Source organism: Pterocles gutturalis, unplaced genomic scaffold (assembly GCF_000699245.1).
Source record: "Pterocles gutturalis isolate BGI_N339 unplaced genomic scaffold, ASM69924v1 scaffold33960, whole genome shotgun sequence".
Classification (NCBI taxonomy): domain Eukaryota; kingdom Metazoa; phylum Chordata; class Aves; order Pterocliformes; family Pteroclidae; genus Pterocles; species Pterocles gutturalis.
In genome coordinates this window covers 2592-26259 of record NW_010147005.1, presented here as the reverse complement: position 1 = coordinate 26259, position 23668 = coordinate 2592, and the positions used below count along the sequence as shown (strand labels likewise).

The 23668-nt window shown below is 36.6% G+C and overlaps 1 protein-coding gene across 1 annotated transcript in view; it reads right to left on the bottom strand.

Annotated features, from left to right (window-relative positions):
• Positions 1 to 23271, bottom strand: part of LOC104470848 (serine/threonine-protein kinase ULK4-like) — a gene marked incomplete at its 3' end in the record, with an annotated part of 42184 nt that extends 18913 nt beyond the window's left edge. Inside the window, exons 1-4 of the mRNA XM_010085921.1 lie at positions 23072 to 23271; positions 21667 to 21759; positions 18091 to 18139; positions 4788 to 4893 (exon numbers count right to left, since the gene is read on the bottom strand). Coding sequence (XP_010084223.1) covers positions 4788 to 4893; positions 18091 to 18139; positions 21667 to 21759; positions 23072 to 23271 — 448 coding nt within the window. The remainder of the gene's footprint in view (positions 1 to 4787; positions 4894 to 18090; positions 18140 to 21666; positions 21760 to 23071) is intronic.
• Positions 23272 to 23668: the final 397 nt, after the last annotated feature.

Genomic DNA, 23668 nt, shown 5'->3' with positions numbered 1-23668 from the left:
CTCTTTCCATCCAGAATCACAATATGTTGCATGGGAACTAACCTATATGTTTCCCTAGGGTGCTGTACAATAAGCAGGTATAAAGTATGTCATGAAACAACGTATTTTCTATCTTCAGTCACTGAACAAATATTCCTATATTGTATCCTGCAAAAGTTTTGCAGAAAACTGCCTCTTAGGAATAAATAGGGGGGACTAGGGAATGAGCCAATGTCTTCAGAACCAGTCTGAACATGTCTCCGATTTCTTCGCAGACTAAATCTCACAGGGGGTTTTTTGTTTGTTTGTTGGTGTTTTTGTTGCTTTAGTTGTATGTTTTTGGGGGTTTTTTTTTGGGGGGGGGCAGTGGGGTAGGGGTGTTTTTCATGTTTTTTTAAGGGCATATTAGTTTCAGTAACATATTCTATAGGATTTTATAACTACTGCCTTTCCCTTGCCAGTAGACTTCTGTACAACTAATCCATGGTCCTTTTCTTGATCACTGTCTTAGAGTTAGTTTCTCCCATCTTGGAAGAAAATCCTGCAATTTTGAAGCCAGCTACTCCAACAACTCACTTGTATTCCTAAAATCCAAGTCCCATGCAATGACACAAGCGTTTTACAGTAGTTCAGACCACTGCTGCATAGATGGGCTTGGCAGGGAGGAAAATCTGAGTTGCCAAGTTAGCGCAGCCTACTGCTTAATTCCACAAACGCTGACAATTTAGCAGAGGAGAGAGCACTAGGTAAGAAGCCAGAAGCTGTTCTTAAGAGGCGGGCAATGGGCAGCATAATCAAATGCCTTTTGGAGACTGAAGCTGAAATACAATTAACTGCTAAGAAGTGAAAGTTAGAAAAATATCTGCCAAAGATTTAGGCAAGTTAGACATTATTATAATCCAGGATATAAACTCAGATCAGTTAGCTCCATTTTGATCATATCATAACTTTATGATAAAAGAAGGCAAACTGGTCAAGAATGATGCTCCTCTCAGATTTACATTCCTTAGTTCCTACCTGAAGGTGAAATGACATCTTTTGGTTTTTTGCAACCTAATTTCCATTGGGATGGTCCAAGATAATAGGTTGTAAACTTAATGTTTTCTAAAAGTTTGTAATTTGGAAATTTCAGGTATTAATATTCCTTTCTGTAAATGTGTACTTACATCTATTTTGTGCACTATTCCGTCAGCTGAGCATTAGCCAGGAACATTTCATTGATAAGCCCATACTACTGCCTTTCCCTCAGCTATGGCACTAACTTGGTTCTCTCTCCTTTCCTCAGCTATTGATTATTATAGAATGAATACACACTTTGTATATTTGGACCTCCATGCTCTCTCAAGTTAACTTAAAATTGTCCAATGATTTCAGAAGGTGGAGAAAGGGAGGAAAGTAAGAGAGTGGCAGACAGAAGCCAAGATGGAGGGCAAGAGGGTAAGTCTCATATTTTCAGAAGACCAAGCTCAAAACAATCACCATTGTCTTGGCTTTTTAGCTTCTCACCTCAACTACTCACAAGAGACTGTATTATTAACCCCTGTCCAAATTCCAGTCTCAGTAATTAAACTCATATTATTCCCCTCAGATTATTAAGTGGAAACTGTCATTAATGTTAACGGAAGGGATCTTTAATAGCTGATAACACAAGCACAGGCCATTTTCAATTCCCTCTGCAACTCCAGTTGCACGTTATTCTCCATTTCACCTTTGAACATTACAAGCAGTTATCATTACGTGTCTGATTTACTGTCACACAAAAGGACACAGTTCAGGGGAGAGAGAAATTAATGCTCTGCAATCCACCCTGTATGCCAGTTGCTGAAATGCACAACTGTATCATTGTCATTAATAGGAAAATCACAGAAGTTGAAATGAAGCAAGCACCATCATGCAAGATTTCCTTGAGAAAGGGGAAAAGTTCAACATGTAAGCTGCAACCCATTAAAAAAAAACAAATCTCTATCACCTAACAGAACTTCTTTGAGCAGGAGAGATTTCTGAAGGCTAACAGACAGAAGGGAACAGTGAGGAGGGTCTCTGAATGATCTGTCTGCAAAAATGATGCTGCTTGGCACCGGAAGAAAGGCACACACAGAATTGGGAAGAATCCTCATTGCTAACATCTGGACTCTTGGAAATTAAAAAAAAACGTGATTGGACTGTCACCTGAGTTCCTTATAACGTTTAGCAAGTACTTCAGGTTTTAAATTTCCAAGGCTCCATATATACGAGTTAATTATCACACTGTAGTGGGGAAATAAAGGAAATTGATGACCTGTAATACTCTGTCTTCAGCATTTTTTTTTAAGACAGCAGAATAGCTCATGAGTGTTGAATGCCTTCATTAACAGCCTAGACACAGTGTTAATCGGAGGGAATAACATGCACGTTCATCAGGTTTGAAGATGACATTGAAATGAGGCAAGTGGTTGATGTGATGAAGGGTTGAGCCAACATTAACAAAGAGCTCAAGAAACAGGCTGCCAGAAACCTCTGAAAGTTTAACAAAGGCAAACATGAAATTCTGCACTTGGGAAGGGACAACTTTGTGTAATAGTACCAGCAAAGGCTGGAAACACACACCCTGTGGCCCACCCTCCTCCACATCGCAGGTACTCTCCTCTGGATTCACTTGGAATTGGCACTGGAACAGGTTGCCCAGAGAAGCTGCGGATGCCCCATCCCTGGAGGTATCCAAGACCAGGCTGGATGGGGCCCTGGGCAGCCTGCTCCAGGGGTTGGCAACCCTGCCCACAGCAGGGGGGTTGGAACTAGATGATCTTTAAGGTCCTTTTCAACCCAGGTTATTCTATGATTCACTCCCATCTGTCAATATCTTTCTTGTAGTTTAGTGCCCGAAACTCGACACACAATTCCAGATGCAATCTCACAAGTGCCGAACAGAGGAAAATAATCACTTTCCTCAATCTTCCAGTTATTCTTTCCTACAGCAGCCCTGATTTGCCTTTATTGCTACAAGGGCACACCACTGACTCACATTCAGCTTTTCCATTTGGACTCCAGGATCCTCTTCTGCAAGAAGGAGCTTAGTGTCCATTTTACTAAATCATGTTCTTCTCCATCACACAAAAATCATTAAAAAAATGACAAAGTTGAACATCAACGAGAGTGATAGAGGAAGTTTAAGCTATTTTCTTGTAGGGAACATTGTATATTTAAAGTTGGTAATGAAAAGGATAAAAAGCCCTCCAAGTTTGCACGGAATAACTTTTCTCCCTTTTTCATTCAAAGAAGATCTTACAGTCTACATTTACAAGACCAACACTTTCATAACACTATTGTAAACCAAATTTCAGGAGTTCTTTACTTGACAATTAAGCCCTTAATCAACAAACCACTGGCCAAAATCCAGGTTTACAGTACTCTGAAGGTTAGCCAGGGGGTAAAAGGAATGAGAGAAGATAGGGACATTTTACTTGAGATAAATTATTTTTGGCTGCTGTGATGTTTTTCCTAGACAGGATGCTGAAGTTCAGGAAGCCCAAGTTAGCGTTATCCAATCACCAATAGCCTGAAAATATTACTGGAGTCATTTGTGGCACAGTACAAGGAAAAGATAAGACTTTAATAATGTTTCTATCCTACTTCCTTAATTTGGAAACTAGCATGATGAAAGAGACGCATTTTACTTTTGGAGCAGATGAGAAGTGAAAGAGCACTGATACTACCAGCAGCATAAAAAGTACAGAGGAATTTGCTCTGAGAGACAATAAAGAGGAGATATTTAGGGAACGGAGGCAGTTTTGCCATGTTGTTAAATAGTTTTGCACCTGATTGCCAGGCAGAAAGGCAGGGCATATTACATCGAGTAAAGTGGGCCAATTATGCTGTTACAGTGCTTGTGGGACTCAAGCTGACTTCTTTCCATGTCATTGTGCAGTTTTAAGTTGTCCTGTTGCAGCTCAGGTCAGTGCCAGCTTAGGGTTTTGTCCGAGACAAAGCAGATGTGCTCAAAGCAGCGCTTACATCTAAACCCCAAGAAACCCTGAGCAATTCCAAGTGTGATAGGTGCTTTGCTGAGAAATAACCAAAGAATTAGAATCTTATGAACCACCCCTTTCCAATTCAGTCATATTTTTCTTACTTACTATACAAATAGTACAAATAATAGTGTAGATCTGCATTACTGGATAACACTCATAGCGAAAGTAATGCTACCAATGAGTATATTTCTAAACAAGTTTTAAAGTTTATATAGATTTCCAACAGCAGAAACTTTCCCTCCATTTTGTAAACCAAAACCAATTTCTAAACAGGAGCTTTAGCAATAAAATAGAGTGAAATGAAGACAGGGAATGGTTTGTATTCCAAGACTCCATAGTCAGTATGGGTTCCACCCCATTATCTGTATCACTGGACTGGAACAGAAGCTAGTTTTTTAAGAAGTGCAGAAATATTGTACAATTTATTGTTTCCCAGGTTTGAGCAGTGAGGAAAGCAAGAATTGCAGAGGCTCTCTCTGCCTGCACTCTGCAGTGCTATGGGCAGAGCTCTAGCACACTCCTTCCCAAAGCCATTCTTCACAGGCATAACCTAACTTTCAGCCAGTAATTCTTTTGTAACCACAATTTCTTGGAGGAACAGCTTTCCAAAAGTTAAATTTATAATCAAATCAGTGAGGGAGGTAGATGAAGAGATGAGAGGTGCCAGTCAGTTACACGGGATTAACAACCACAATGGAATATAAATACATACAAGCCTGCAGTTTCACGCAGTGCCAGATATTACAACTGACTGGGAAACACCTATAGTAAGGAGAATAAATAAAGATAAAGACAACCTACCTTCTTTAAAGAGTAACATCATGTTCGTGTTTTTGTTAGTAACTATGTTATTCAGTAAGGCGATTACAGTTTGCATTGTGTTCCCAAGTATACTGTCTTGGTGCTCCTGTGAAAACAACAGAAAAAACCCAAAATAAAAATAATTTTGTTTTCTTTTTGCAAGGTTGACTATTCAACATATGCCTGAATGTGTTTCAAATCTCCCTAGAAGTTTCACAAAGTATTTTGCCCAATTTTTCAGCCTCAAAGCCAAACAGAAACATACCCAAAGTGAAAATAACATTAAGAAAAAAAATGTCACATTTCATATATTGTAGACCTTTCACATGCATCTAGGTGACTTCCATGCTTCTCTTTCCCATCAAATCTCTTAATACACACATCTTAACACACTGAGGACAAGCCACACTATTTGAATCCCAACCCGGAAATATCATATAACTTGTTGCAAGAAATTCTCAACTGAAACACTCCTGATTTTTATTTCTTGACTAGTCTGACAACTTTCAGGATACGCCTTCAGAAAGACCCCTGTTACAGTGGTATAAAGGGTCACGCTATGTGAAGAAAAAACATTTTCCTTAAATCATTTAACTACTGAAGGAAAGGTTTGCACAGGCAGAGGCTCAGATGGTTGCTTTCAGAGCATTAATTTCTGCTTCTGCACTCAAAGATTAAAAATTAAATGCTATTTCCTGTAAATATGATTAAATATACATGATAACTTATAACACATTAGCAGATAAAGAAATACATAAACATACCCAGCCTTCTATATTAAACCTCAGGCTGTATGAATTTTGTATTTGTACCAGAGCATTTTAAACTGGATCACAAGGAGAAGAGACAAGGAACAGTGGATCGCAGCCTTTGGAAGGACTGTAGTTTCCTACCAAACCCTAAAAAACCCTATGTCCAAGAGCCTCAAAGTTCTATTTACTTTACACAGCACTTTGAGATGTCACTTATGATTTCTGTAAAGAGTACAATAAATACCTGTTCCTCTGAAGGTTTAAAATACAGATCAATTCATTTAAAAGCAATGTTGGAAAGGATAAACACTACATTCTTCAAAAGTTAAGGTAACCAATACAGAAAAGAGATACCATAAAGGCATGCTACTAAAAATAAATTTGAAGTTGTTTCCTACAGATAGCTGAAGGCTAAGAAAAATATTTTTTTCAAAAGATCAACGAGTTTATCTTGTAGTCTGTCATCACAATATCTTCCTAAAGAACATTTAGAAAACAATACATTAAATAGTAAGAATGACTATTTGTGTTATTGAAGATGATACATACACTGAGAATATAAAATCAATACAAGCAAAACAAATTCTGCAAGGGCCAAAATGACTGAAATATTTTCTTTGCAAGTACAGTATTTCCATTACTGTGCTATATATTTGAAGCAAACATTTTCTAGTAAAATTCCCTTTCAAGATAGCAAACTTTTACATTCATCAGGTTAGTAACACTCAAATTAAGCCATCTTTGCTTTTAACAGAGATGAGTTATACTGTACAACCCTCTACTGAATGACTCCCACTGATGCTTTTACTTATAACAAAGCGTAGGTAACAAAACTTCTTTTACTCTAAGCACATATAAACTAGAATTCAAGATGCAATGTAGATACCTTGAGGAAGGAAAACAATCTTACCAGTGTCATACTCAGCTGTTTAGCATATGGATTATAGATTTTTTTTTACAGGATGCTAGGTTTCAAGAAGCTACAGTTATGCTTTACTTCTCTAAGTCATCACTGATTGCTATTAGACTTGATTTCAGAGGTTTATATAAAAATATTTAACTTCTTCATAATCTATCAAGGAGCAAAGCTGATCTAATTTGTGTGCACAGCACCACAGACCGTGGATATTTAATGAACAGTGCACTTGACAGCTTTAATAAAACATAGCTTTTGCCAGCAGAGATAATTAGAACTGAAGCAGCAAAATTCTAGTGTTTGGCAACACAGATGAAACAACTTCATTAAAATGTACAGCTTCAGCGAATGAAAGACAGGGAAGCACTGGACCCTGAAGAATCAGCCTTCTCAAAACTAATTGCTTCAGTGCTTAAAAAGGACAGCTATGAAATACCAAGGGCATAACAAGGAAATACTAGTATAAAAAACAAGGTACCACAGAAGATAAATCAGGCTTTTCAAATAGGACCGCACAGTATTTAGGCCATTAAACTTTTCATTCTAATTTTGAAGGGTCGCACATTAGCAAAAGAAATCAGTTGAAGTATTTTTTTTAAAGCCAGTTAGGTGCAAGGGTGTGAATTAGCAAAGCGGGAGTATGAATCCTGGCAAGATACTATGGCTAAAACTGCCATTTCTCTGCCTTTAAGCGGATTAGAACTTGGAGCAGCATAGGCAAGCTACAGTACTTCAATTACATTTTAAACAACAAAAGAGATGGCAATAACAGTTTGGGAGACTTCATGTACATGCCTCCTACTTGTGTACCTCAGAATCCAGAAGAAAATGCATCAAACACTATGTTTACAGATATGCTGGAATTAAATGTAAGGACCAATATACACCACAGTACTACTGCTCATTTAACAGAATCAGAGTGATTAAGAAAGAGAGCCCCTTTATAGTTAGTTTAAGTTTACAGATGACCAATGAATGCAAGCTTGGTGTATAGCAAACAGCTCCGGTACAGCACACAGTGAAATTTTACCCTGAACACAAAAAGCCCTTCCCAGCAAAACCTACATCCAAACTGGAACATCATAATGAAACACTGCAATAAACTAAATATCTCCTCCCTCAAAAAACACACTCAAGTCCTGAAAACTACAGAGCCATGACTACTTCCCATCAGCAAAGTTCTGCTGCTCTGCCCGAGTTGTCTACCAACAAAAACTAGTTACATTCTCATACTCATAGCCTGAAAGGAGCTGGATACTTTTAGATCAAAGTAGCATTTTGATGCTAAGAGAGAGGCATAAAATATCATCAAGAAGTCCACTTATTATCACTAAAGGCCAGACAGAAATTTTAGCCCATACATTATGTCACACAATGTGTCACTGAACTGTAAAAGGAAAAAATAAAGAAAAATTTAAAAACCCACCAAAACAAAAACAACAACAAAAAAACCCACACAAATAATTGGAACACTGGATTAAAATAGCATACAAACATGTTTTATATGACCTGATTAAAACATTAACTCTGTTAGAACACGGGGCCCTTGTAATAACTAAAGTAGTTAATTTTTTAATTACTCATAATAAGCCATTTTACATTTATTAAGGTAACTATATTAATATTTTACTTAATTTCATTCAACCTATCCTCCCTGAATAGTTATTCATAGCGAAAAATGTGTACAATAGATGTGAGAGGGAATAAAAGGATGAAAGAGGAAAACAGCTAAAATATATCTCAAAAGCAGATATATATATATCTCAAAAACAGAAATTGTACAAAAGCCAGGGAGAGAAGAGTAGGGTGTCATTAGCCATTTTCATACCCTAATGGAACATGCAAGTTTCAGTCTGGTACTAAGAGTGGGGCCATGGCAAAGAGCCCAAATGAGGTCTGAGAAAGGATAATGTACCTTTAATGATTGAAATAGCAAGAAAATTAAATCTAATCATGTTTCATTAAGCATACTCTAGCTCCCATTTTTACTAAATTATTTTATTATGATTTCCCAACTGTCTGTTGAAATAACCTTTTGCAGCAATTTAATTCCCCATCATAAACAAGTCTCATTTCTCACAATGAAGTCCCCTGGGATTAGGGAGAGGAATGGATAACCTAAACCTTGCCAATCCGGCAGCCGCTAAGGTAACCACTCAGAGAGACAAAGATTTTTGTTTTCCTATTTGTGGCCAAGATCATTAAGATATAATTAGAAATGTATTCATGAGAAACAGAGTGTCTGTTATGAAGACAGCATTCACCCAACAAGCATCTCCTATACCAGCCTTTAATAAGAAGGGCAGCAGGCATAATCCCCACTTCACTCTGGAGATTTCTGCATTAAATGGATCGCATTAGCCATCCCTCTCTCTCCCCCTTTATAATGGAATCTTACTCAGGCACCCAGGGTTTTCTACAGCTCCATTGTTCCCATCCAAACTGCTGGTCTCTTCTTTCAGCAATATGCTCCTGCAGTGCCATCCAGATGTGAGCCCTACAGATCACTACGTGCAATGAATTCAAATCCTGCTCCAGAACTTGCTACAGCGCAAGTGAATGTGGAACTTCACAATCTACAGAAACAAATGACTGTAAACAGAATAATCTTTGACTCTCTGCTACAGTGAAAGGAGCTATTGACCCCCCCCCAGGCATCCTTTCTGCTTTAGTCAAATGAATAAAGTCTGCACCAAGCAGAAAGGATGCACCAAGCAGAAAGGAGACTTCACTCAAATAAGTAAAGTAACTGAAAGAACTGTTTTGTCCTTGTACATGATCTGATTTATTGCCAAACTCCATATCAAATCACATGACATAGCAGCGGAAAATTAAAATCAACGTCACTCACCAAATAGTGCTTAAGTATCTGCCACAGGGATCAATTTATGGGCGTCACTTAAACTACAGAGGGAACACTGTCAGCCACCACATTTAGTATCACGATATTTGAACAGGTTATTATGTTATTTGGTAGGCAGGAGTTTGAAAGGAATCAATTATATGAAAACAAAAACAGTTCTAAGGCACAATTTTGCTTCCCATACCCATGTGAATAGTAAAGAACTACTTGCTCAAAGCAAGCAAGGGCCAGAAACTGAACCTTGTAATACAAGCAGGTGACTTGAAAGACAAATCTAAGAGGAAAAAAAAAAGAGACTACCGAAATCTCAGCTGTCTTTGGCACTATGCCACTGTTATAATTGTAATTACAAAGTTACAGTGGGTGAACCAAGATTGGATCATGGTAGGCTTAATCTTTTTGCATATATTTGACCATAAATCTATTTTAGCACAGCAATGATTTTTAAGCTTCCCAATAAAAACATTTTATAAAACAAAATATATTTAGAAACTAAGCATACAAGACAATGTTTTTAAAAACAGAAAGCTGAAAGCAGAATATTAAGATTTAAACTGTTTTGCTTTGTGGAAGTCTAACATTCTGAAATCTAATTACCATCTTGCAATATGAACTTTTCATGAAGACACTGACCTAAGAAATGTACTATACGTGACTGAAGCCACACCAGACAAATTTCTAAACAAATGATGAGAGTTCAGAAGCATAATGTGGAATCCTCTGCCAGCCAGAAAGCATTCACGGATGTTCAATATTCTTTTACAAGCTCACTGTGAAGCACACAATAGCTTATTACCTTAGTCATCAGAATGGGGCTGGTCAATAAACGGACAGTCAGCAATTGCAACATTCCTACACCAACATTTATTTAGATGAGATCAGGAGATATACCTCAATTGTTTGACAGAACAGTGAGATAATGTCACAATAAAATTCGGGTCACAAAATCAATAACACTTGTTCTGAAAAGCACGCATCTCAGCTTTAGTTCAGTATGTATTTTTCTTTAAATGCTTTCTGTTTGCCTTGATATTTGCATTAGCAGGATCAGTAAATTGGTAGATTGGTCTTAATCAGCCTGACAAACACAAAGTTTGGAAGAAATGAATTTTTGCTTTTATATTGCTTCTACAGCCAAAATAAATATTTAAATGTTGAAATTAATAGCCTTGGGTGAACACTTTAATTGACTGTGATTTGTTTCATATGACCCATTTAAAATTTCTCATAAAATTCACATGAACTATGGTAAGGTTGGGATTTTTCCCTATAACTTCTAATTCATCAAGGCAATGATCTGGTACTAGATTTATGAAGTCTCATGTTAGGCAGAACTATCCCTCTCAGTCTTTCCGCAGCACTTGCATTTCACACATTTGCCGCACGGTGCTCCAGCCTTTCGTCTTCAGGAGTGCTCCATGTGCTCTTTGGCTTAATCTGTGATTTTGGGACTGGCAAAGCCGGGGTGGGAGCGAGGGAAGGCTGCAGGGTTGGGGTACGCAGCAGTTACAAACACAAGCAGCCCTGCCAGCTTCCCAAAGCTGCTGTTCTTCCCCCTCCATCTTCCCCTGCTCACCATCAACTGACACACAATTCCTGGGACCAGGCAAATAACCCGGTTTGTCACACAAAAGTAGGAGTGGTAAGAGAAACTTCTACAGCTAACAACTACAACTGTACAATACAGAAAGGTCCCCATAGGTGCATTTACAGTATATAAACTGAGTCTGGTTTTGCTTTAAACTAAAAGTCTGCCTACCCCAACAACCTATCTAAAATACTCAGCAACAGAAGCAGCCCTACAAGCACAAACCCGGTATACAGAACATCTTCCCTAGCCTCCAGGAATTCACAGCCTGAGGACTCTGAGCCAGAAGTTGATCTTTCGAACATAATAGCTGTGAAAGCATTCTTCTTCCATTAATTTGTCCAGACTCTTTTTTAATTCAAGTAAACCCAGGACCCTATGGCACATAGTTCACAGCTTAACTTAACCCTACAGGAAGCAGTATCGCCTTTTGACAGTTTTTAAGTTCCCAATTGCAAGTTTTCTTGAGTTCTTATAATACAGTTCTTATATTAGCAGATAACAGTGACCAGCAATACTGCTCTCTATTCACCTGGTATGAGCCTCTCATGACTATATGCTATTGTACTTCCCTCTCAATCATCGCCTTCCAGATTAAAGCACACAGAAGAGTAATCTCTTCTGGAGTGGCCATTCCAGACCTTTGATCATCTGTGCCTCTTTTTGTTGCACTTTTTGCAATTCTACTATAACCTTTTTGAGATGGGAAACACAAAATCTACTCATGGATTAATGAGGCACGTTGTTTTTCTGCTTACCATTGTAAAACTTCCTCTTACAACCTATAACATCCAGTCTGCTTTTCTAATCAGGACTAAGGATTAAGCAGATGTTTTTATTCGACTGTGTTTTAGTCTAACTATATCTCATTCCAGAGTGATAATGGCAACACATCTTGCATTGCTGCATCTGTAGAGTTGGGACTGTTGACAGCAGACACACTGTGCAATACTTCAGAGCACATCCAGGTTTCAGGGTTGCTTTGAAAAGGAGTGCAAATTAAACCCAAAGTGAGCAGGATTAGGTGTCAAAAAAACTTGTAAGGATTTTAATTACACAGATACTCACAAGATCCCGAAAGTTATGTACAAAGCTTCTACCAAAAAAGCTCCAGTCAAGTGTGATGAAAGAATATGTGAATACTAAACAGGCTTATGACTACCAAAAAACCCAACCCAAAACTGTTGAAGAGGGGGAAAAAAACCTTGATCCAGAAACTCTTCCCTGTGAACTTTGCAAGATTTTAAAGCATTTTGTGTTTGCAGAAAAACTGAAAGGGGAGAGAACATAAGCACCAGGGGTGTGCCTATCCAAGTCTTAGGGTGGTCCGTGGTGATGGTCACTCCTGCTGTTGGTGACATCCATCATCAAGGAACATGAGCTCAATACCCTTCTTCCTTAAATTCCCACAACTGATGACTGAAATTAAACTCCCGTGTATTGGGTTTGCCTGGCCAGGTTCTGGTAGCAGGGAGGCTACAGAGTAAAGGGGGCTTCTGTGAGCAGCTTCCCCCATGGCCAACAGAACCAATGCCAGCCAGCTCTGAGATGGACCCAGCACTGGCCAACACTGAGACATCAGTGACAGTGGTAGTGCCTCTGGGATAACTGTAAGTCACTTTGAAACAACACTGTGAAATGTTCTTGGGGCAGTCAAGTCAGAGTAATGAAGTGACAAAGTCAGAGATCTGCCCATGCAACGCAGAAAATTGATAGTTACTCTGCAACAACTCTTTCTTTGAAATGCATTGTAAAAATATTTTCTTTCAAAAAGACTTGTAAGACATCATATCATAATACACAAAACAATAACCCACTTTTGACTAGCTTGAAACATTTTATAAAAACCAACCCTCCACAAAAGCAGTACGCTTGCCTACTTATTGAAGACCAGGAAAATAAAACATCAACAGTGAGATCAAAGAGATGGAAAACAGTCACAATCTCATAAAACTTAGAAATGTGTTCTAGTACCAGCAGCAATTATGGTCACTATTTCTGCAAAGCACAGCCCTACACACTTCACTACTTGCTTGTGATTTCCTTTGCCAGTATGTTACAGCTAGCTTTCAAACCTTATTAAAGTCTTTTAGACTCATGTTTATTATCCATAAAATTTTAAACTTCTGAGACAGGATAAAAAAAACTTACCAAGAAACACACAAGAATATTGTTTATACATGAGTTTCCTTATGTCCCTTAGCACTGAATATAAAAAAGTTATGTAGCATACACACTAAAATATTAGTGCCTAGCAACAGAAAGCAATTCCTTTAAGATGCAAATAGCTGAATTTCCTTCCTATAAAAGAACATAATGCTGTCACAAATGCTGTGGACTCAATTTTTCTCTCAGAACTGGAGCTTCAGGTGATTTTGTAAATAATTTTATTCACTCCCCTAAGAAGGATGGTGGTTCAAAAGAATTTTCCAGATAAGAGTGAGAGAAGGATATGCTTTAGTAATACTTTTTCCTTTTTAAAAGCCATTTTATTATGCACAATATCAAGTTATAATGTTAAAATGATTTACAGGATGGCTCTGCTTCCCCTCACATATTTTTCTTTTTCCACTAGCAATCTTACTGGTGATAGATCTCCACAGACATACAGTCATAAAATAGGCTGCTCACATTTATTTAGAATTTGTACAGTGCTTCTCATAGCAAAATCTGAATACCTTCTAAATCCTAATGGATTTATCATCCCTACATTCCTGTGATGTACATTTATAGTTTAGACATTACCTCACCATAAGGAAAATTCATTAATGAATTATGCTTGAATAAAGTTCATCTGGGTCCTTAACCAGGCCTAGCTTCAGAATGATGAGCAGCAATTTCTGACGGTTTCATGTGAGTAAATGTGTTCAGACACATAAAGGACAGATGCACACTGAGCACATCTGAAAAAGAAGGCTTATACAATTTGCCCAGGGTCAAGAAGAAACACAGATTGCAGGAACAGGAATCAGCTGTCCTAATCCTCTCAGTACTCTGCCAACAAGCACATTCTTCATTTCACAAATCATGTACTTCAGCTGAAAATCTCCTCTTCTCAAATTCTGCTATTTGTAACAAATACACATTTAACTACTACCATTATGACCTCTCAACAGTGGAAAGTTGAATTAAAACCAGTCAAAACTATCTGCCTCAAGCAACTCTGCAAGAACAGCTGAAAATCAGCTACTAATACCACTCAAAGACACCACAAAACCCCCAGCAACAACTTTCTCAAAGTTACAGAGGGAAAGTAAATCATTCCAGCTCTGTTTAAAGCTATCAGCTGTTAAGAGGAACCTTTCAGAAAGTTTTCAAACTTGAACACACAGAATTTTTAATTATACAGTATTTCCTTTATCCCGAGCTCATGATATTCATAAAAAGAACACAAAAGAAGTGGCACCCCACCTTGAAGGTACATGGCATCCCTCCAAATGAGCAGCACATGGTTGCCACATGGTCCCTAAGTCCTCAGAATATGTTCCCATCACTTCCAACACTCCAGTTCCAGTCCTTTCCATGAGACTTCTTCAAACTAGATTGGTCTTTTCCAAGTCTGGGAGGGCATTCCTCCATTAATTGTGAAGATATCCTCCACTTTGAACTTCCTAGGGGACCCAATGAAGGATGGCTGTAGCAGCTAACTGCCCAACCATTTAGTAAGTTACACAAGTTACAATGATACTGAAAAAGCCAAATTTTTCTCTTATTAATTTTTGTAGCAAAGTGCCTATAGAAAGCAAACTTCTGTCGAGCTTTTCATTGCTTTATCCATATGCAAAACCACTGCACATCATCTAACAATATCTGGGGAAACAAATCCTATAGCAGGGGTTCTCACTAGTAACTACAACCAGAAATGGCTTTGTAGCACACATTTTGGCTTCTAATAGTTTCGCTGTTACCTGTTAAGATGATAGTTACCCATCAAGAAACAAAACTGTTCAGAGTTCATTCCATGTACAGTGGAACAGCCACTTGCAGACAACAGCCAACCATAACAGATTAACCACCTGATTCAACACTAATTGAATGCATATATAACCACTTCCCCAGAAACTCCTGACTGAAAGATCGAGAAAAAAAGAAAATAAAATTTGTTTCTGAAAAAACTTTATTTTAGTAAGATTTTGTTTTCTGCTAAAATATTCTCCAGGGAGCTGCACTTGTATGTGTTTACTTCTAAAAGTATGCATTTTGATATGCAGGCTCATCCCTTCTAACTATACGCTATTTTCAGGTCAGCAATTCAAAATTCAAAAAGTAGTCTCAGGCATCCCATCCTTAAACTGAAGCGTTTAAGCAAGTTAAGAGAGTAATGAAAAACACCCCCATTTCTACCAGAGGAGCCACAGTCTATTACTTGAAAACTGGAAATTAACATACTGTTCCCTACTATCTTTTACAAGATCTTCTTCAGTCTTTAGAAACACCAGTATTCACTTGATTTAGCATTAAAAAGAGAATAAATATACTGAATGTTGACAGAAGACTTCAATGCACTGGTAAGAAATTTGTCAGTTTGGAAAAGATTTAGACCATAGTCACTGTGAAAATGTTCTACTCGTAGTAATTTTTACATTTGCATTACATTTGTCTTCTTTAAACTATATCTCACTTTTTATCACCCCAAACATAAATTCTAAGATAGTCTTAACACTTTTTCACTGGTTTCCCCTTCATCCATCTTTGGATGTTAAATCTCTTTCAAAACAAGCAATTATTTTGCTTTATAAACCAACCATTAAAATAGGGTTTTGGCATTTTCTCTTTTAGAAACCTTCATAGATTGCATTCCTCATCTGTCACAGCAGTTTTACATACACTGCCACAGCGTACAATGTGGCTATTAAATCTAGCAGATTTTAGGAAATATGCATATATTTCACAAACATAAAAGAATAGATATTTATGGATGAATTTAAGGTTCATAACTATAACTAATCCCCATCCTATAGAAGCCACAAAATCAGTCTTAAAATCTAATTTCAGATCCCTTATAAACACAGATTTTCCCTAAAAGCAGCAATGAGCAGATGAAGTGCATCAAAACAAGCCATCGCACCTTTTTATCACAGCATTGAATACACTACCAGGAACAGAAACACCACACATAAAGCTATTAAAAGAAATACTATTTCCTGTTCTTTAAAGCATATGCTGGCTAACCATTCCCAGGTATCTTTGTGTTGATTTTGTTAATGGAGTGCTGAGGCTAAATTAAGGATTGCGTATGCCCACAGCCTGCAGTGAAATGTCGATAGCTATCAGTTACTACCAGGATCAATCTTCTCAAGCAAGCACAGAACTTAGAAAGGGACTTGAGCTCAACGCTAGTTGACAACATTTCCACTGTTTTTTCTTTTTTTATATAGTATTTTCATAGGAAAGGCTAATCAGAAAACAAGTATTATATTTAACCAGTTCTAAGTGGGTGGCTCCTCCACTGCTTTAACTGGATCACAAGGAGTAGAATCTCCGACCGTAACTGTTTCCTGTAGCTTGATTTTTTTTCCTCCAATTAAAATTCAAAATGAAATATAAAATCCAACCACCGCTTCCACTTGGCTGCTACACAAATTTGGTTTTACTCAAATAAAACTGGAGTGGTTTATTTCTTCTTTTAAATTATGACTATATTTAACTGATTTTGATGTAACTGTTACACTTTTTCCTATAGTCATGCCTAGCTCGTACTCTCTTTCTTAGTGCTCAATGGAATAATGAACTTGATTTTCAGCTGCAATTACAACAAAGTGAACAAAATACAGCTTCCAAGAGGATCTGTGTCTGCCAGCATGACTGATTTTGAAGCATTTTTTTTAGCATTCAAGCATTTCATGACTACTGATATGTTATAAAAAGTTTCTCAAGATCTGGGAGTATTTCTAGATTTCATAACCATACTCAAATACTCATGCTATATACTAGCATATATTGTGTGCATGTATTGGCAGTTAAACTTCAAGATTCCAACATCTGGAGATGTTTCAAACATTAATTCAATATTTCAGGATATTAACATAAAACATTCGACTTTCATATTTTGCTGTGTTCCTCTTTTGTTACTACCTAAAAGCAGTAGTCATCCCAGGTCAAAACTATTTATGATCTACTGTAAAATGTTGGGTTTATTATTAATACTTATCACAAGTAAAAATTTGTACATCTATGTACACAAAATATCACAAAGTATGTGTTCTGTACCGTACTGAAAAATCCATTATCACTAAAGAGGTTACTTTAACAAAAAAGAGCTTATCTAGGTACACGGTATTAAAGAGATTTAAAATGATAGGCAGTGAAATAAACCACTGCAAAGGAAGAGCAAAGATAAAATACTTAAACCCAAGAAAGGAAAATCAAAGTTGATTCAGAATTACATTTATGAACATCACCTACCTGAGTAATACTGAATTTCAAGAACAACACAAAACCAAGTTTATTTATAATGCATACTTAGTATTCACCAGGAGCATGCTTGCATGGCAGGACACTTACCTGATACAACTTCAGGAACAAAAAGATTGAAAAGACAAGCAAGAGATTGTGGAATCTAGCAATGAGAAGGCTAGTGGATAGCACAGTACCCAGCTTCCAAACTAGTCTCCAGATTTTTCTTCTTCATTAACATATTTGTTTTGCAACATTTCAGAGACACAAAACCATCAACAGTTTTTGTGATCTTCACAAGTGGCAGATCCTACTTAGGGATGAAAATTCAGCGTGTGACTATCCAAAATCCATACTCTTGAAACTTTATATTGAAAGAAATTCTAGAAGCAAATAGTGGGACTTGGCATTATCATGCCAACAGGACCAAACCCACGTTTGATATGGTTAAACAAAATGCAAGTTGCTCAGCATTTATTGCTTGGGTTGGGCAAATATATGGTTCTAATGAAGGATCAGGCTCATTAATTCTATTTTTCAGGCTTTTATTTGGTTCAAAAAGTATCTTAGAAACTTTTTATACAGATGGATTACTTTGTGAGAACTGCATACACGGCTGCTTACACTAGATTCTTTTGCATTGATAGAACGTTCAATTTCATTCTATCAACACCTTGTTTTATCAACATGCCTAATAAAACTTACTAGTTTGACATGATTTGGGAGATATGATAGCTATCTACTTGTGTGCGTGTATATATATGTGTATATATATAAATTTTTCTTACCAAAATGACTCGGAAAAGAACTGGAAAAAGATGGATTTCTTCTACAAGGCTGTAAAAACATATTTTAAAATTTATTTTAAAAGAGAGGAAGTGAATTCTTGTTTAAACACACCAAACTCACAAAAGGAGCAGAGTAGTAGAAGAGCTGTTGACAAAATCAATGACCCAGAACCTCAGTCTTTGACTAGCTCTCAACAAAAATGAGCTCCCACTTGAGCCATTCAATAGAATCAGCAACGTTATACTGCTTTGGAAATTACTTCTAGGTCTGCTTCACTGATGGGATTCGAGTGGAAGAGTACTTAAACTCACATTTTTAAATGGCAGAAATTAATCAAAATTCAGAAATATAATACTATACATACTATGAATAATCAGTGCACACCATTAAATACTTAGACTTAATAGACTCAGCGCATATAGTGAAATTATAAAAATGCTCGTTTTAAAAGCATGCTACATTAACAAACTTCTTGAGTTTAACATATAATATGTTAACATATGAATTTAACATAATATATGACACATTTCTCAGCCACTTCTCTTGACAATACTGTGCGGTTATCCAAAAGAATTTAGCTATATTCTCCTGAATTTCAAAATCAGATACAAACCAGCATACATATTTATAAGAAAGAAGAATATTCTCAAAAAACAGTAATACTTTACATTAATGCAGTATTTTCTCTTCTTAGAACCCCAAACACTTCATATTTATCAGAAAGCCACCTCTCTCTCACATACACTATATGAATTACACTATTACATACTTTTTCCTGTGGTATACAACAAACACCACAGAGAAAATCAAATTGTGTGTTTTGAGTATTTTCTCGTGTCTTTATAACACTATTGAAGTGCTTCATAAACAACAGGAGGCCTTGCATTTTAAAAATTTTTTTGCATTTAAAATTTTTTAAAATTTTTCACATCGAATAGTGGCCTTGCATTTTTAAAACTTAAGACATTCAGGAACTGATCAGCAACATGAAAGAGGAAACAGAATTACAGGTAAAAGGTTAATAGCTAATTTCTTTACTAACGGGGAACTTTCATAAAATGTAACACTAAGGACCTGTGTTTTACTTTAAAGCCAGTGATTAGTATTACAGTCACTCCATGGCTAGACTATGAGCACTCACTTGTAATAATGAACTCTGACCACCGTTTTTGATATGAATTACAATGATGTGTGACTTGACAGTGTTATTAGCTGACACACAACATTTCAAGATTCTGTTTCTCGGTAAGTCTTCCTGCCTGGTGTTATTCAATAAAGCGGCATATATGCAAATATTATACCAAATAATAGGAATAGCAAAGATTATACTAATTCTTTGATGGTTTATATTAGCATTATTTATCTAACAAGAAAATTAGGGTATTTACAACTCAGTTTTCACAGATGTGAAACTAGTGTAATCAGAATCAGGTTCAAAATCTACACAAATATTTCCCAAAGTTCTAATAAAACTCTACCAGCCTCTGACAATCTCTCTCAACCCATCTGAATCATGATTTTCTCACTGACGCACACCTCTAACACATAATTCTACTGTTCAGTTCAGTAACCAAAAATGTCTATTTTAGCAACGTATAAAAATTAGACTCCATAGGCTCTATGGGCTTACTTGTCATCAGAACTACTCCATATTATTTTATTCATATTCATTACAGAGAATAAGAAAACACATCAAAGGAGAAGTAATTTAGAAGCAAATAGATCTACTTTTTAAAGTGAGCACTTCAACCTTAAACTAGAAAATTAAAATGACTAATGAAAAGAACAAAGTGTTTTTAAAACAATTAATATAAGCCCCCATTAATCACTTCACCAGGACAGGAAAGCACTGAAGCGCTGGCCCTCTAGTATAACAGCGAAGGAACTACAGCAGGTTCAAACATCATCTATGTGCAGTGCTAACAAGTGCTTGTGAACCAAATCACAATTCTATCAACAGAAACCAATTAAAAGCATCACACTCAACTCCAAAGAGTTTGGGGTTTTTTTCTACCGTTTGTTTTTTGAAATCAAAGACATGGTATTAGACAGACCATTTCAGAATACACAGAAATGTACACAAACACCAATGTGGGACATCACGATGTATGATAAGAGGATCAATCCATTACTAACACTGACTCTAAAATGTGCCTTAATGTTTTTCAAAAGATAACACATGAGTACAAACAGCAGCATAAATGAAGTTTGAAAATTAGGCCATTCTTGGACGATTCCGCAGGCATTGTGACAAAAGAGCTACTTTAATTAGGGAAGACAAGCTGCTGTGGTGTACAAGGTCTAGCCATCGATCATCTTCATAGGTACTAGATCTGAGGCATTTAGAAGCAGTAGACTTTTTGTTGCTCTTCAGCACCTTCCTGTCTTGTTTTCTGACCCCTCCTCCCTTTTCCAGAGCAGTGCCTAATGTCCAGTATCTGCCGTTTTCTTAGTGAATGAACTCTAAGGGAGGTTGTATCAGGCAGCAATTGTTGCATGATGTAAAAACAGGTATATACAGGAAACACCTGATTCATTTATACTCCAACCCATTAAGGTGAAAACTAACAAGAAAAGACTCACCCTTGTCTAAAATGATGTCTTCTTCCTGTGGATGCTCATATGATCACATGTTCAAATACTTAATGTGCTCAGAGAAACACATTAAAGTTTTTTTTACAGCTACCATCTTACGCATGCTGGAACTTATGTTTCTGAGAGATCTAATTCTGCAGAACATTAATGGGATATCACTAGAATTCTCCACTGCTAAATTGAAAAGCAATAGAGTGGAAGAGCTCCCATAATACCGAATGTTAAAAATGACCCCAACAGTGGAGCAGTATTTTATCATAAGCTTATAAGACATTAAAAATATAATATTTGAATATCTGGGCCTCTGCCCTATAGAACAAACTACCTGTAATAGAAAACAAATGTCAGAAAAAATGGTAAAAAGAAGATGGAATGCTTTTCCTCTGACATCACAACAAGTTAGCTGTTTTACCATATCATGAAACAAAATATTAGAGTGTATCTGTCTCCTTTCAAGTGCTAAAAGAACTGCTCAAATGCTAATGCCTCTATATAGAGGCACATGGGGAAAAGACTGAGGGGATGGGAAGAAGAAAGATAAGTGCGAGATACAAGAAAAATTATGGGATTAAAGAAAAGACAGCAAGAAAGAGAGAAGGCGTTAGGTAAACAGGTCTGAGAACAAATTATCACATGGAACAAACTAAATAAAACACCATAGCCCTCACCCTCCTCTCAATTCACTTTTTAAATTTCAAAATAAGGTTAATAATACCACCTGTTTTTGAAAGATCTGGAAACAATGAGGTAAGCACTAATTTGACATTTTGTCACTTTACAATCTTCTTGCTACCACCATTTTTATTAAAGTCACAGCAGAAAGCATAAGATTGTATTCTATAACAAATACGCTCTAAGGATTTTTTAAAACCTCCTAAGTGCTAGTCAAGGTAGTATGATAGTGTTAATTCCTAATGGAAAAAGAAGATTAATTGAAACAGAAAGAACCCAGACCAACAGAGAATGTGCAGTTATATCACCTCACAGAAGCAGGGCTGTGTTCAGTCAGGGCCACCAGCAGTTTCAGAGCATACATTGGTACTGGGTCTGGAGCCAGCAGAATGTGCTCGTACCTGAAAGGGGAAAAGGGGCAGCAACAGCAGAAAAAAAAAGTCAAGAGATGCATGTTAAAAAGTTGGTATTAAAAACACACCATTTCCCATTTCCAAACTTTCTAATAACGACAATGGAAATACAATGCTGTTTGGAACTGTACAAAGCAATAAATGACTATTTTAAAACCAGAATCAGATTAATTTTGAAGCAGCATTAATAAAAGAACACATTATTTTTTAGAGAGATACACAATTAGGAAATGCATAATCATATTTATAAAATACATGTGCATGTTTTTATAAATATAAATTAAGACATTTATAAAAAGGCATTTTGTCTATATGCATACAATTTATTGATCTATATTTTGATATATTAAAAAACATGAAGTTTATGGGGCAGGTAGAAATTGAGCCTCAAAATATTAGGCAGAAGATTTTGTGGGTACTCAGGAAGACCATCAATCAACTTACATATGATTAAGCTCTGTATTTTGCTCACACAGTGATTTTTCTCAAAATAAAATATTTTACTTACAGAACACTCATATTAAGCTTCAAGTTTTTATTTCAAAAAAATATTGCTTTAACTACAGTATACTTCCAATTGCAAAGGAATATGGAACAGAACCATACAAAAATGCTTCAAAACTATGTTTATTGAGAGCTGTGGCAGTGAAGATAAAACTACAGGAAAAACATCTATAAAACATTTCCAAATATCACTTCATGGAAATCTTGGTAAAAGAAAACAGGCTGCTGAAAAACAAAATGGACCTTGCTGCCGCTGCTAACATTCCAGTAAATCCCACCCAAACAGGGTTATTTTTAAGTCAAAATGTATCTGGAGGGCAATAGGATACAATAACGGAAGAGAGAAAGACCTAACCATAAAAACCCACAGATTCAGCCATGTCAAAACATTGTCTTTGATTACAAATAGTGCTGCTCTAAACATGTGGAAGTAATAGAATTACAAGCATAAATCTCTTCATTTATAAAATGAAATCCACAAAGAGTAAATCAAGTACAAATGAAAGGATGATTTGTAGGAAAATGTTATAGGTTATCTCATGTTGTGCAACAAAACACTTGCACTACATTTTTTATTTTTATGGTTCTGATGAGGGGAAGGAGGTAGAATCAATTAAGACACCCAGAATTTTACTTCACATCTTGAGAGCTCAAGTGTTGCCTGAACTTAGGAACCTAAATCCCTTTGCATTCAGATAAAGCTTCTCTTGAGAACTGCAAAGTGCATAAGGATTCATTCCTACCTGCCTTCAATATTTCCCTACCCATACCTAGACCATTGCTGAACAAAGCTTACCTTTCATGTCTTTTCTGACATCCAAAGCAGTTGTTTTGGTTCTTAGCTTCTTTTTGAGACTCCTCCAAACTGAGTTTTGTGGCTTTCAAGTCAAAACATGAGTTTGAGTTTTCTTTTCTGCAGAAAATCCTCAAACCTTCCTCTACTCCTTTTTTTCTGTGCCTTCTTGCATTGATTACCTGCTCCCCACAGGTGGACATATTTACCAGGAATTGGCTCAGACCACAGGTGGAAGTGATGTACTAAATATGCAGACACCTGTTAACTCTTTCTGAATCACTGGAAGACTTACAGAGTGCTTTCCTATGCTCCTAAACTAGAGTAAAATTTGTTTATACCAAGTTCCAATATATTCCAAATATGATAAACTTCAATAATTATTTTCTTGAGACAATCTCCAAGTGCTTTTCAAATACAAGTATCATCATCTCTCCTGTTGAGATAAAGGAACTGATTCAGGAAATACTTAAAGCCTGGAACCAAGATTATGAGCTACTGCAAGACCCTTTTTTATGCAGTTTGATAATGTATATGAGAAATGTTTTATAAGATTGGCATGTCTACAAAGGGCAAGTTTCAGAGCAAAGACAGAATCTG